Raw genomic sequence first — 15,521 nt, forward strand, 5'->3', positions numbered from 1 at the left:
CTGTGCAGAAGTCAAGACGTAGGTGAACTGGCTGCCGTATGTAATGTTAAAGACAACACCCAAGAATACTGATCGTAAACATTCTGCCAGCAGCTTGGCTGAAGTACGGTCAACAGATACGGCATGCTGCGTACAGCCGTTATTGATATTTCGCCCCAGTGGGTTTATCATCGCTTTTATTCGCGAAATGATTTCTTTTAATGCAGGATCCTAAGATGTATCACTAAATTTTAACGAATGTGCACCAAGAGGCTGGAACATATTTAACTGTTTTGTAGTTGTACAGGCACCAGGTTGTAGCCTTTGTGGTAGTAAGCTTGGTAGCATACTGCTGTTGAACGGTAAAAATTGTTTTCACATCGTTTTCCTCAAAAAACAATTGCGTTTGAGCCGGGGATAACCCGACTGTTTGAGAAGCGGCAAGACGATACCCCTAGGGAGTAGTATTTACACAAACAGTACTTTGTTTTTCATACCAGCTCAACAGAGGGCAGCATATTACTACTTTTCTCGAGAGGCTTTGCGAGACTCTCGTGAATTTGGCTACTTTCATCGAGACTCTCGATCGAGACAAATTCCCATCTTTACTTAAAACAAGCGAATTTTTTAGCAGTACATTGCTTGCTGTCTTTATCTCCTCGACTACTGTCACACAGGCATTACGATCCAAACGGTATTCATTAACCCTGCACCTGCGTTTACGAGTTCGTCTTTGTCTCAGAATATTACCCGCTCCTGCGGCAGCTGCTGCTAACAATGGCGTGAATGGGATCAACGCACGTGCACGTGTTGAGAATGGAGCATCACGTACACTTGTCTGTCTCTTTTTGCGCGTGAGGCGAGCAAGGAGCACGGGTGTAAGCGTGGTTACATCCTCGTTGTCGACGACAGTATTCTGCAACACCGGCAGTTCTCCACTTTCACGCCAGGCAAAAATGATATCCAACGCCTGATCTTCATAAAATCGTCCAGCAGTGTGCTACAAAATAGTTGATACATGAACAACATATTAGTTTTGCAGCCGCATCGTGTACGGAAGATGCCACTAAAAGGTATACTGAACACGCGAGTTTCGAACAAGGCTCCTTCGCGAAATGCTGTTCCGTAACTTGACGTAGAAATACATTATGTGATGAAAAGTATCCGGACACCTGGCTGAAAATGACTTACAAGTTCGTGGCGCTCTCCATTGGTAATGCTGGAATTCAATATGGGGTTGGCCCACCCTTAGCCTTGATTACAGCTTCCCTCTCCTAGGCATACGTTCAATCAGGTGCTGGAAGGTTTCGTGATGAATGGCACGCCACACTTCGCGGAGCGCTGCACTAAGGGGAGGTATCGTTGCCGGTCGGTGAGGCCTGGCACGAGGACGGAGTTCCAAAACATTCCAAAGGTGTTCTATAGGATTGAGGCCAGAACTCTGTACAGGCCGTGCATTATAAACAGGTGCTCGATCGTGTTGAAAGTTGCAATCACCATCCACGAATTGCTCTTCAACAGTGGGAAACAAGAAGGTCCTTAAAACATCAGTGTAGGCCTGTGCTGTGATAGTGCAACGCAAAACAACAAGGGGTGCGAGCCCCCTCCATGAAAAACACGATCACACCATAACACCACCGCCTCCGAATTTTACTGTTTGCACTACACACGCTGGCAGATGACATTCAGTGGGCATTCGCCATACCCACACCCTGCCATTGGATCACCACATTGTGTACCGTGATTCGTCACTCCACACAACGTTTTTACACTGTGCAATCGTCCAATGTTAACGTTCCTTACACCAAGCGAGACGTCGTTTGGCATTTATCGGCTTGATTTGTGGTTTATGAGCAGCTGCTCGACCATGAAATCCTAGTTTTTTCACCTCCTGCCTGTCATAGTACTTGCAGTGGATTATGAAGCAGTTTGGAATTCCTGTGTGATGGTCTGAATAGATGTCTGTCTATTACACATTAGGGCCCTCTTCAACTGTCGGCGGTCAATGTCAGTCAACAAACGAGGTTGGCCTGTACGCTTTTGTGCTGTACGTGTCCCTCCACGTTTCCACTTCACTATCACTTCGGAAACTGCCTCGGAATGTTTAGGAGTGTGGAAATCTCGCGTACAGTTGTATGACGCAAGTGACACCCAATCACCTGACCACGTTCGAAGTCCGTGAGTTCCGCGGAGCGCCCCATTCTGCTCTCTCACGATGTCTAATGACTACTGAAGTCGCTGATATGGAGAACCTGGCAGTAGGTGGCAGCAGAATGCACCTAATATGAAAAACGTATTATTTTGGGGGTGTACGGATACTTTTGATTACATAATGTACATCCATAGTAGAGGCAGGCGACCATTCAGATTTGACACAACTTTGAAATATAGAAAGTTTTGCTCGCACAGTTCTGTAGTAAACGTTAAGAGTTTCAAAATTTTATCATCGGACTAAAGCAGTGCAATAAAGTATACAAGAAAATTACCGATAGCTAATTGTGCGTAATAACAAAAGTATTCACCTTAATATTCCCTATTCAGAAATTTCAATTAGAATCAGAACTATATTTAAATCAAACTTGAGTAAAAAGCTCACGAAAGTGAGCCCATGACTGAATATAATAAAGATCTCATCTCGTACGGGCGTCTTTGACAGTGCCTTTGTCTATTCGCAGAGAAGCAGTGTCAGACTGTGGCGAGTAGGCTATCAGAGAAGTTAACAAAGGCCAGTAGGTGACACTAACATTAATCATAGAAATGAAGTCAAAGAGTAGCTTTACAAACAACTGTGGGCTGTGATTAGCTGCTTGTCAGAACATCGTGATCAACTTGACAAAGATACATCTATGCTACTTTTATGGAGGAGATACTCGTACACTGACAGCATGAAATGTGCGTCGTTAGATGGCATGATGAACGACGTTACTCGGATAGCCGTTAGTCAGTAATCAAAAAAGAATACATAATTGCAACCAATAACTGGTGTGATACAATATAAATAATAAACCAATGGAAATCAGAAATAAAACAAAAGTTGTGGAATATTAAGTTCACAACCATCACAAAATGAAATGTTAAGAGAGTATGACCAACTGTAATCATATTACAGTAATTCTTCATGCTTTCCCGGCGATCTGTTGACATCTTGGGTATTCAGGAATCCAGCCGGATGTTCGCGTCGTCGGTGAAAACTGGAACGAGGGAGGGATCCCTCGGCATCTCAGCAGGAAACTGAGAGAACTCAGCATCCTCCCTTTTTTTTGTCGAAGCTTGTCCAGTTTCTTGATGTTGCGAACATCCGGCTGGATTCCCGAATATCCAAGATATTGCAGTAGTTGAACAAACAATGGATGACATACAATATAACCAGATAGACAGCCTGGATGAGTGGCAACAGTTTGAAATAAAATAGAAGCTAAAATTAGTTTTCCCCCTTTCTTTTTTGTCTTTTTCTTTATTTTTTATTAAAAAGTGTAAAGGTTTAGCAGCTTAGGGTCATTAGTTCATAAAAACTGATGCCTAGGCAATCATAATGATGAAATAGTGGTTATACTATTTCAGAATTAATGGATTCTATTTGGACATGTAGTTGTATGGAATTCAATGAAAATGTGTATAGCAGTATGGAAATGCAGAAGTACATCTGACAGGATAAGCTCTTCGAAATGCAAGCAAAATCCAAACGTTCAACTTTCATAAAGATACTCACAATGTAATGTACATATAATTTAATTATAGTCAATTTGAGAAGTTAAATACTGTGTTCATAATGTGAAATGCATAACGATGAAGCATGCAGATGTTGTGATAAAACTGTAAAGCAAAACAAATGAATAGCATGACGTACTATTATTGGCGAAATGCAAAGTACCGATGAACTACATACTATTTGTAACTAAAGGAGCTACATGTGAGACAAGTACATTGTGGTGGTGAGCTGCGAGAACGGTCACTGTGTCTCTTGGCCTGGTGTGAACCTGTAGAGGAAGCCTGGCAAGATAGTCACACCAGATCGTTGTCACCATCTAACAGGGTGTAAGATACTAACATGCATTCAGCTATAGTGGTAGGAACTGTTTCTTAGACTTATTTGAAGACACTATGCGAAACGAATCTCAGAGTGGCGAAATTGCTGTAAGATTGCTTAGATTAGCCATAATCATCTAGAATATGTGTGCTATATACGATGAATCCATTACAGCCAGCCCTCGCTACTCATCATCGTCATTGCCTTCACTGCCAGACGTCATCAATACTGCCAATTCTCGCTGCCTGTCATCACCATTGCTGCTAGTCCTCGCTGCCAGTCATCTCATTCATCACCCTTGTCACCAATGTCAGAAATGCATCAGCCAGCAGTGCCATCAGCTTCTAGCACTAGTCCATTGCCACTGCTGTCATCATTGCATATGGATCCTGAAGCACACGCCCAGCCACACGTAATCCAGCAACAACCAGATCAGCACCAACAACATACACTACAGCTGTGGCTGCATCAACTTCACCATCACTAATCCAGATAAGAAAACTAAGTAAAGCCATACAAATTCCCATCCGACTCCACAATAAATATCCTCTGACACCTCGTCCTCAAATGAAGCTTGGAACCCACCTGGTACGGATTATCCAACTATCTCTGACATCCAACTGCTGTCCCACCAGTCTCACATGTCAGAACCAATGGAGTCTGCTCCCATCTCAGCCCACGCATCTTTTCCAATGCAGTCCTTCATTCTATCACAGCCAGTCATCAGATTCCTCAATATAAAATCACTTTCACTCAGAATGAAAAAGTGTCTCCATACCTCAACATATCACAACACTTACCCCACAAAGACTTTGTAGTCATAAAATCCTCTGATCCTGATTTCCAAACCGACTTACAGCAGCGAGTCTCTTCCATCATCTTGGTCCACATGCCTGCCTGCTCCTGTTTAGCACACCATGACCCAGACAACCGCAACCCCCACACCACCTGCTGACACTTACTCCTGTGATCAAGGCTGTGGACCTTGAGCTCACAGTGAGGGAAGTTGAGTGGGAGCTGAATTCCAATATTGACTCGCAAATTCGAAAAGTCTTTCGAATTCATCACCATTCTGGCCCGTCATTCCTCAAGTGCATATTTTCCAAAGATCCCTTAACCATATGTCATCTCCTTCAGAATGGAGGCATCATATATTACCTCAACCACTAAGTTGAACCTTCCTAATCCTAAGCCCAAGCCTGCTGTTGCCACAAACGACTCATCTACAATGATCATCTAACACTTGAATACAAAAATCTTCCTACTTGCCCCTGCTGCAAAGCCAGTCACCTGTACCAACACTGTGCCAACCTCCAGTCTCCATCCACCAGCATCACTTGCAAACAGTTCCATACCACCTACTCCTGTAAGTGTACAGCCAAACTTCCTGCTCCTAAACTTGAACTGATCGTAGTAAATCCACTCTACTGACACGCCACTCCACCCAAACAACTCCCTAAGTCCTACTCAACTGCTGAAGACATCATACACTTCATCACCAGTGTCCTTCAAGGCATCCAACCATTTGAACGTTCGCATATCCTCTGTCAGGTCACCCTGGCATCCCATTCTGTACTTCATTTAAATACCACGGTCACATCTTCCTAAAACCACACTACTTCCTCTTTTCCCAAGTAAACATCCTCATCTAATACATTCCATCCCACCACTGAGCAACCGATTCAGTGCCTCAGCACCCTCGATTCCTTTCATCACCACTCTTTTGACAACCGTACCAACAATCTTTCTCCTTCTCCACAGCTTCATGCCTGCTCTGTATTTTCATCTTTTGTGATACCACAATGTCTTCCATGTACCCCTTACCTAGAGCTGGTCGTTAAGCAGATGTCACATCAGCACCATCTCACGCAATTTGTCGCCTCTGGGAAGCTCATCATGAAATGCTAACGCCACCACATCAGTGCCACCCAGAAATATTCAGTTCTCGTGTTTTGCTCACCTTTCTATTTTTAAAACATTCCATTACTAAGTTCAAAACTGTAGGCTGGGGAGCAGCAACATTGGTGCTGCCAGCCCACCACTACGTGGGGGAACAAAATGACAATAAGGAAAAAAAACCTTACGAAAGTTGAACATTTGGGTTTTGCTACCATTTCTAAGAGCTTATCTTGTTAGATATACTTCTGTATTTCCTTAATGTTATACACATTCTAGTTTCATTCCATCTAACTACATGTCCAAACAGAATCCATTAATTCTGAAGTAGTATGGCCACTATTTCAACATTACAGTTGCTTATGTATCAGTTTTTGTCAACTAATGATCCCAAGTCTTACTTCTCAACCATAAGATGCACGTTTGGGGTCAGCGTGTATTTGTTATAAGATATTTTTATAATCGTTATAATTATGCCGCAAATTTCATCATTCGAGGTGTCAGCAGAAATGAGCCACCACCCACAGGCAGACATGTAATTACTCTCATTTTCCACATTTTTACCATGTTTCGTATTTTTTCAGATGTTCCTCAAATTTACAAATTTTCACGTATTTGTCCACAGTTTACCATTTTCCGTATTTTTCCATTTTTTCCATGGTCCGCATGTAAAAGTACAAGAATATATGCTCCTATTGCAATGAATTATTTAACAAATACCACAGAACGATTATTAACAATGGTTCAAATGGTTCTGAGCACTATGGGACTTAACATCTGTGGTCATCAGTCCCCTAGAACTTAGAACTACTTAAACCTAACTAACCTAAGGACATCACACACATCCATGCCCGAGGCAGGATTCGAACCTGCGACCGTAGCAGTCGCGCGGTTCCGGACTGTGCGCCTAGAACCGCTAGACCACCGCGGCCGGCGATTATTAACAAATTGCGCATTACTTAACCATAAAGATAAAGAAATACCACAGTGCTATAGATGAACTCTTACTACACCTTCCCTACATTATTTGCTTGTATATGTTTTGAATGAGCTTTATCTCCTGCTAGCAAAAATAATGACATCACAGCAGAATCTCGGTAAATATAAACTGAATTTATGATACCTTAGTTAAAATTCCGAGGCTTACTGAATTCGAAGGTGAACGTGAATTCGGTGTGTATGACAAATACTGCGTTGCTGCAAATTCACAATTACATAAACATGGGAAAATCTGGATAAATGTGGGTTGAATGTAACCAGTGAGTTGCGAGTAGGGTAGGTTCAAAAATGGTTCAAATGGCTCTGAGCACTATGGGACTTAACATCTGAGGTCATCAGTCCCCTAGAACTTAGAACTACTTAAATTTAACTAACCTAAGGATATCACACACATCCACGCCCGAAGCAGGATTCGAACCTGCGACCGTACCGGTCGCGCGGTTCTAGACTGAACCGCCTAGAACCGCTAGGCCACAGCGGCCAGTAGGGTAGGTAACACATTGAGCATCGACGCATCGAACACAGGCCATGAACGAGAGAGCACGATCTATCTGCCCAATACAGCACAAGTCCATCTCCCCCAGGAATTTGCAATATTTTAACAATGGTATGTGTAATTGCCCGACGTGATCGACCTGGTAACTGGCGGAAAAAACATTGATGAAAAAGTAGACACCCAGGTGAAGCCACCCCACTCACGTAAATATAGACAAACAAGTCCTGACACGGCAGCTGAAATATGTGAACGTCTTTGCAAATAACCGCCATCCCCTCCACCCTCTCTGTTTCTGGACAAATAAGAAACAAGGTACCTCAACCATCCAGCTTTTGACACTAGAGAATTATAGTTTTTCGGGAGTCATGATTAGAAGTGACATCATGACCATGTGACCAACTTACGAGCTTGTCTTGCTTCTCCGCAGACAAAACTGCACAACAATATATATATATATATATATATCTAATTGATGAGCCTAAGAAACTGGTACACGTGCCTAGTATCGTGTAGGGCCCCCGCGAGCGCACACAAGTGCCACAACAGGACGGGGCACGGACTCGACTAATGTCTGAAGTAGTGCTGGAAGGAGCTGACAGGATGAATCCTGCAGGGCTGTCCATAGATCCATAAGGGTACGAGGACATAGAGATCTCTTCTGAACAGCGGGTGTTGCAAGCATCCCAGATATGCTCAGTAACATTCATGTCTGGGGAGTTTTTTGGCCAACGGATGTGTTTAAACTCCGAAGAGTGTTCCTGGAGCCACACTACATCATTTCTGGACGTGTGGGGTGTCGCAGTGTCCTGCTGGAACTGCCTGAGACCGTCGGAATGCACAATGGACATGAATCGATGGAGGTGATCAGACAGGATGATTACGTACGTGTCACCTGTCAGAGTCGTATCTAGACATATCAGGGGTCCTATATCACTCCAACTGAACACGCCCCACACCATTACAGAGCCTCAAGCAGCTTGAACAATTCCCTGTTGACCTACAAGGTCCATGGATTCCTGTACACGGGCATCCGCTCGATACAATTTGAAACGAGAGTCGTTCCACTAGTCAACATGTTTCCAGTCATCAGCAGGCCAATGTAAGTGTTGACGGGCCCAGGCGAGGCGTAAAGCTTTGTGTCATGCAGTCATCAAGGGCACACGAGCAGGCCTTCGGCTCCGATAGCCCATATCAATGATTTTTCGTTGAATGGTCCGCACGAAGACACTTGTTTATGGCCCAGAATTGAAATCTGTAGCAATTTGCGGAAGGGTTGCACTTACGTCTCGCTTCATTCGTCGTTGGTCCCATTCTTGCAGGATCTCTTCCCGGCTGCAGCGATATAGGAAATTTGATGTTTTACCATCAAAGTTATCTGAATAATTAAAATATATCTGAAGTACTCTGTTTCTGGTTTAAACTTCAACTGTGATAGTAAATCAACTGTCGTAAACTGAAAGCAGAGCTGCACAGTAATACAGATTAAATTTCATAACGAAAGGAGAAGTGTTTCATATTGTAGAAGTTAGCAATCTGACTGCAAGAATTTTTAACAGTATAAACAGGCTGAATAATTATCTTGGACAAGTAAACTAGAAACATTGCCTTTGCAAAATTTGATCACGAAAACTGTCTCTGAATAACGTTAAGTTGGCCCTGACTGAATAAATAAAACAATCAAAATATTTTCTCCTTAGCTCAAATCTGCGCAAATCTGGATACGCGTTGCAGTACTTCCCTGTCTAGGACCCCGCTATGCTAAAGCTGCAAATTACTGCATCTGCACACAGAAAGTCGAGAGGTGCAATGAGTTCTCTGTTAACTGCAAATCGAACATACTTGGTTGCATTATCCATTAAAAAGAATTATAAGAGAAGGGTTGGTAACAAAATGAAATATCCGCATAAATGACAACACTCTGTTTTCTTTTGTGTAAAGAGAAATATTCCTCAAAGCAGATTTTACATTTAATGAACTTCTCAGCATCCAAACAATACACTTTCCTATTTCTCAAATCTAACAACTTTCAGTACAGTAACCAAGTTCGTTCGGTGGCGCAGCAATAGTACAAAATAATAAAATCATTATTATATTTACCTCACATTAAATTAGATTTCTTCATTCACAGATCAGTTTCATAATCATGTTTATTGAACAAATGATAAATTTTAGTTTGAATCATAATCGCCATAGATTCCTCACTAACACTGCTTAAAAACTCCAACACAGTTGTACTTCGACTCCACTTGCTACAAGAGCTAAACATTGCCTGCTTTACTCAAACACAGCTAAACTTCGACTGCTCCCCTGCACCCTCGCGTAGCTCAAATATGTTAGCTTAACTTCTGTGATACAGCTTACCACATCGCTGCTCGCTTACAATCTATTCAGATACCAAAAATTCACATACCAAAATTATGCAGGACACCTATCATTAACCCACGGTCCAGTGGACCAAAATATCACAGGCGAGGTGATGTCATTGACATTGCTGAGACTGGGAAATTTTACTTTACAAAAACTATATTCTGATAGAAAGATGTAGAAAGGTGAATACAAAAGTCCAAAGATACAATACGAGTACACAAGTAATAATAAAACTATACATAACAGAAAATAAGTAGAAATTATTGGTGGACTTTACCTAAACAGTTGCATAACTGAAAATAGGTACAAATCATTGGTTGACATAAACATTTTGTTACAAGCATGGTATTTGCGAAATATTAGTATACCCTCATTACACTTCACACTGCATTACAAGTGTAAACTCTTAGTACAGAGAGCTCATAGAATACATATATGCACTGCACACAGTAGCGTCCGAAGAGCAAAGAAAATGTTTATCACCATCCTAGGTTGCGGCACAAAAAAGTGTCGTAAGAGCAGTAAAACTTATACATAACTGCCAACCCTAAGTGCATAAGCAAACTATATGACACACTGAGGGAAAATCTTCCAGTCCCACAGACAATGACAGTGTAAATATTATTTGAAAAGCACAGTGAGACAATCTTGCAGACCCACTGGCACTGTCATCAGAAGTATTTCATAGAACAGACCAGTGCAGGGCAATCTTGCAGTCGACTGGCACCAAGATTAGAAGTATTTGAGAGAACTGACCACTAAGGACAATCTTGCTGTCCACTGGCACCAACATGAGACGTGTTTAATATCACCAAACACTGCAGCACAATCTTGAAGTCCGACTGGCACTAACATGAGAAGTATCTGACAAAACTGACCAGTGAGGACAATCTTGCTGTCCACTAGCATTGTCATTAGAAAAATTAGGTATTGGCAGTGATGAGGATCTAGCTAGCTCAGATTGTACTAAAAAATAGTCTATCCACACTGTAGCAAGAACCTAACCACTCATTACGGATAAATCTCCATGAGATCTCCACACTGTGTGTATTCTTAAGAGCAGTACAGGCTATTTACAAGCCAGCGTATAATCAAATAAAGTATGAGAGCTATCAGTGGCTCCCAATGAAAATATTTCAATATCTGTGAAGAGTACAAATAAAGTACAAATGCCTCATATAAAACAAAAGGGTATGTCCAGGCAATGAAATACAATGGTGAACAAGTATACATATTACGTTAAGAAACAAAATGAGAAATAAAATACCAGAATACAGTACATTTAAATACTGACAAAATGGCTTAAAACTAAGCAAATAATCAGACTTCAAAAAATATTTACAAAGTCCACATGTCAGAGTAATGCGCAAACTTAGTTGCTGTGTGACAAGAATAATTGCACACAAAGTTACAGAGGTGCAAGTGAAAAATAGTTATCAGGAGCAAAGCAGGTCACATTCGGTAACATGAGTAGCACAGTTCTATAAAATAGATGTTATATACTTTCGGAGAAGTGTATAAACATAGTTGCTTTATGACAAGATACTTTCCACCCTCTGTTAACATAAAGAAAATTATTTATGCTAATATCTAAGCTAACTGTCTCTGCAGAGTAAACACACACAAGGGAAAAGTAGGAGCTCCACTAACTACAGGAACAAATAGGCCATAAGGAGAAAAAGGAAGGTCTGTGTATTGCAATAGGCCTATTGTACCTGTGGAGAGAAGTAATTTAAAGTCATTCGTCATGTGTCAGCCAAGATAGCAACAATAATAATTTGGCCAAAATAATGAATATATGTCAGACTTGACAAGATAAATATTATCACATAGCAGAAAAATATTAATCATCAGACAACAAGAATTTAGGTACCCCACCACAAATCACCATAAAGAAAAAGAAATCAAGTATAGCAGAGCAGCAAATCACTTAAAAAGCAACCCTAATCTCACACCTTCTAACTAGGAGTAAAAATATCATAATGAAATCCCAAGAAAATATCATCATCTACACAAAGTCTCTCCTTAATACAAAGTCTTCAAAAGAAATACATTATAAAGATTCTTTGTAATACTAGAAATACCTACAGAATATCATAAATATCATATCATTTGCTGACAAAGGCAGAGTCTGACTTATTCTCAATCCAGTAAGACTTTTTTTTTAATGGATTAGTAGTAACTTTGAAAATTCATGAGGTGCAAAACCATGAGGCATGGTCTGCCTAATCGCCTGCCACATGACCATTACCTGAACGCTTACCATTTACTTCTGTATGTACCAAGCCGTCTGTGCTAAGCTGCTGAAGTATAGATCTGTCACCCCTTAACAAAATTATGGTAAGACGACGGCAAAAAAGGAAACATTTACAAGCACAACGTGGGTCTGTAACAGCTAATTATATAGGATTAAAATGTGCTAATGGTAAAAAATTGCAAGAATAAGATTCATCATAAACATCAAAGAAAATATATGCCATAGTCTATAATGTAACTGCCTATAGGTAATAACCTACAATCTATCCAAAATATAAGACAAATGAAGCGCAGTATGACCTGCTTATAACAGTCTTGAAAAATGGAAATGAGCGTTTGGCGTCATTGGCCGGGAGTCCCCTTACGGGGCAGGTCCGGACGCCGTGGTGCGGGTCTGATTACATTCGGCGCCGCATTGGGAGACCTGTGCGCCGGATAGGGATGAAATGATGATGAAGACAACACAAGACCCAGTCCCTGAGCGGAGGAAATCCCCAACACAGCTGGGAATCGAACCTGGGCCCCTTAGGACCGCAGTCCGTCACGCTGACCATTCAGATATATTTTTTTCTTTATTTTTTTCGGTGTTGTTCGTTGCGTTTGGTCTGGGAGGACGTCACATGACATCCGTTCAAGTTGATCGTTGATTCCTTTACTTAGTTTTTCTATAACAGAGGGCGAGCAGCCCTCTGATCAAACACGTTGAGCTACCGTGCCAGAAAGGTATTCGATCTAACATTATACAGCCCGTTTTTAAGTGCAGAACATTGTAGTGTGTGTGTTTATTTTCTCTTTATCTTATCAATACCTTCCATGTACAGATCCTAAACTCTAGAACAATAATTTAGAGTTGAGAATGCTCTGTGACTCCCATACGCTGAGAGATAGATCGTAAATTAGACACTACGCTCGAGGTGATAGAAATATGTAGAGCGCCGCTCGTATAGTTTGATGATTCATGTGTTCGAGAATTAAGAGTTAGTGGACGTACTGCTCAGTCATCTATCGATGTTCGCAATGATACTCGCAATGTAGAGAGGGCATAGTTTAGCTATGATACTGAAATTGGGGAAACATGCTGCCACATCATTGGCCAGTGCTGAACGTAGTGTAAAATTCTTCACGCTATCAACATCATTTGTAAATATTACAGTACATTGACGGTGTCTTTTCCATCACATCCGCGCATTGCTTACCACATAATGATTGAGTACATCGCTTGTTTGAGTTTGGGAATAAGTTTTGTGGATGGGTGACAACTTCTGGGGGTTGCTAGCAGTTAAACAGCGATCGCGTACATGAGTGAAAAATAAGGAATAAGGAATAACTCAAATGGGACGCAGAGCCATCATCTATTCTGTCACGGTGACATATGAGTTTAAATGTAGAGGTCATGAATCACTAATTTGGAAACTCTCCACAACGCTACCAAACTCTTCTAGTTTCCTTATGCTGTAAGTGTGTTTTATTTAAAAATCATCCAGTGTTATGTTATCCTCTGTAAGAATTTGATTTACACTGTGTGATGTCTAGTTTTCTGTGAGAGGTCGTGGATCAGAGCGTCTTAATGTCAGTTTAGAATCTGACACAGACCCCGAAGTTGTGTCAGAAAACGAAACGTTTGGCAATGTACAAAAGCATGTTAGAAAACAGTGTTTGAAACAGGAGCAGAGGGAGCATCTCATACGATAATTCGCTTAACGTATAGGTGATGAAAGTTTTTAGTGGTCTACTAGGTGTTTGTATATTTAATATGATCGTCTCCACATAGGCAGCTGCAGTTTGAGGTGTCGGACTTGGTGAACCGTTAGGAATGCCTGGGTGGCTGCACGCTACGCTATTCTGGGGAAGTATTGTGAAATGTCTTTCTTTGCGCTGGAGGCCCACCGTAGTTATATGTCATTGTGCCCGCATCGAGGCCTAGGTGACTTGTAAATAGGTTGAACTGTTATAGTTCATAATTTTTCGATGCTGGGGTGGGTATAGGAAGATAGCATGTTGGGGATCTGTACTACGTTTGGGTACGCACCACACTGCGCGCATTTCCACTGAATGCTCAGAACACGGTCCTGTTGCAGTAACTCGGCTCGATCTGTTTCTACACGGGTTGCAGAAGGTGTTGAATATGACTTTTTCCGACTTAGATTGGAACTAGCACTTGTGGAAAGCTGCAGAAATGGGTGCGACTGGAGGATGTGTAGGGTGTGATTAAAAGGAGATTGTAATTTTACTGTAGCAGACAGATTCGAGGAAGGTGACTCGTTTAGAGATATGAGAGTGCGTGAAATACGGTTGACTTGTGGGTGTGAGCCTATGCAAGTATGTGTTTGAATGGACGTAATTTCTAATATATAGCGTAAGGCTAGAGATCTGAGAAGTTAGTGTATATTTTTGTTCTTAGGACCTCAATCAGCACATCATCTACAACTACTATCTGTCATCGCTTATAACTCAGCGGATATATCGCGGAACGTCTGATATGGTCTCAAGAAAGAATGCGTTGCAAAAACTAATGAATTATGCAGATGTGTGCTGTGTGATGGAGTAGCAAATAGCGCTTGCATACGACGTTCCTTAGGCGAATGACTAACACCCCCTCATTCAGAGGTAATGTCATACCTCGATTCATAAAGCGGTTATAGGTTTTGACATGAATACTTGGGTGCACCAGTAGAACGACGAGCGCTTGTGAGAGTAACATGCAGTAGTTGTTGGGATCAGGCTTTTTTCTTTAACATATGCTCGATTACGTCTATGACATTGTGGTATGTCTCTCAGGAAGAAAGTAAGAGACATGCACATCCATCGTTGGTTTCGGTCAGTATTATTTGGTGTCGTATGCATCCAGTTATTGACGAGGTAATATTATACTTAGTATTAGTGCTGGGTGTATGATATGTTCGCATTTGAGCATCAGGTTTATAAAGTACACTCCTGGAAATGGAAAAAAGAACACATTGACACCGGTGTGTCAGACCCACCATACTTGCTCCAGACACTGCGAGAGGGCTGTACAAGCAATGATCACACGCACGGCACAGCGGACACACCAGGAACCGCGGTGTTGGCCGTCGAATGGCGCTAGCTGCGCAGCATTTGTGCCACGCCGCCGTCAGTGTCAGCCAGTTTGCCGTGGCATACGGAGCTCCATCGCAGTCTTTAACACTGGTAGCATGCCGCGACAGCGTGGACGTGAACCGTATGTGCAGTTGACGGACTTTGAGCGAGGGCGTATAGTGGGCATGCGGGAGGCCGGGTGGACGTACCGCCGAACTGCTCAACACGTGGGGCGTGAGGTCTCCACAGTACATCGATGTTGTCGCCAGTGGTCGGCGGAAGGTGCACGTGCCCGTCGACCTGGGACCGGACCGCAGCGACGCACGGATGCACGCCAAGACCGTAGGATCCTACGCAGTGCCGTAGGGGACCGCACCGCCACTTCCCAGCAAATTAGGGACACTGTTGCTCCTGGGGTATCGGCGAGGACCATTCGCAACCGTC

At 42.2% G+C, this 15,521-nt stretch overlaps 1 protein-coding gene across 1 annotated transcript in view; it reads right to left on the reverse strand.

Moving 5' to 3' along the window:
* Positions 1–4,356: 4,356 nt before the first annotated feature.
* Positions 4,357–15,521, reverse strand: part of LOC124775975 (putative nuclease HARBI1) — a 42,526-nt gene continuing 31,361 nt past the window's right edge. Inside the window, exon 2 of the mRNA XM_047250815.1 lies at positions 4,357–4,489. Within this exon, the coding sequence (XP_047106771.1) occupies positions 4,357–4,489 (133 nt within the window). The remainder of the gene's footprint in view (positions 4,490–15,521) is intronic.

The sequence above is a fragment of the Schistocerca piceifrons genome, chromosome 2, assembly GCF_021461385.2.
Source record: "Schistocerca piceifrons isolate TAMUIC-IGC-003096 chromosome 2, iqSchPice1.1, whole genome shotgun sequence".
NCBI classification, from domain to species: domain Eukaryota; kingdom Metazoa; phylum Arthropoda; class Insecta; order Orthoptera; family Acrididae; genus Schistocerca; species Schistocerca piceifrons.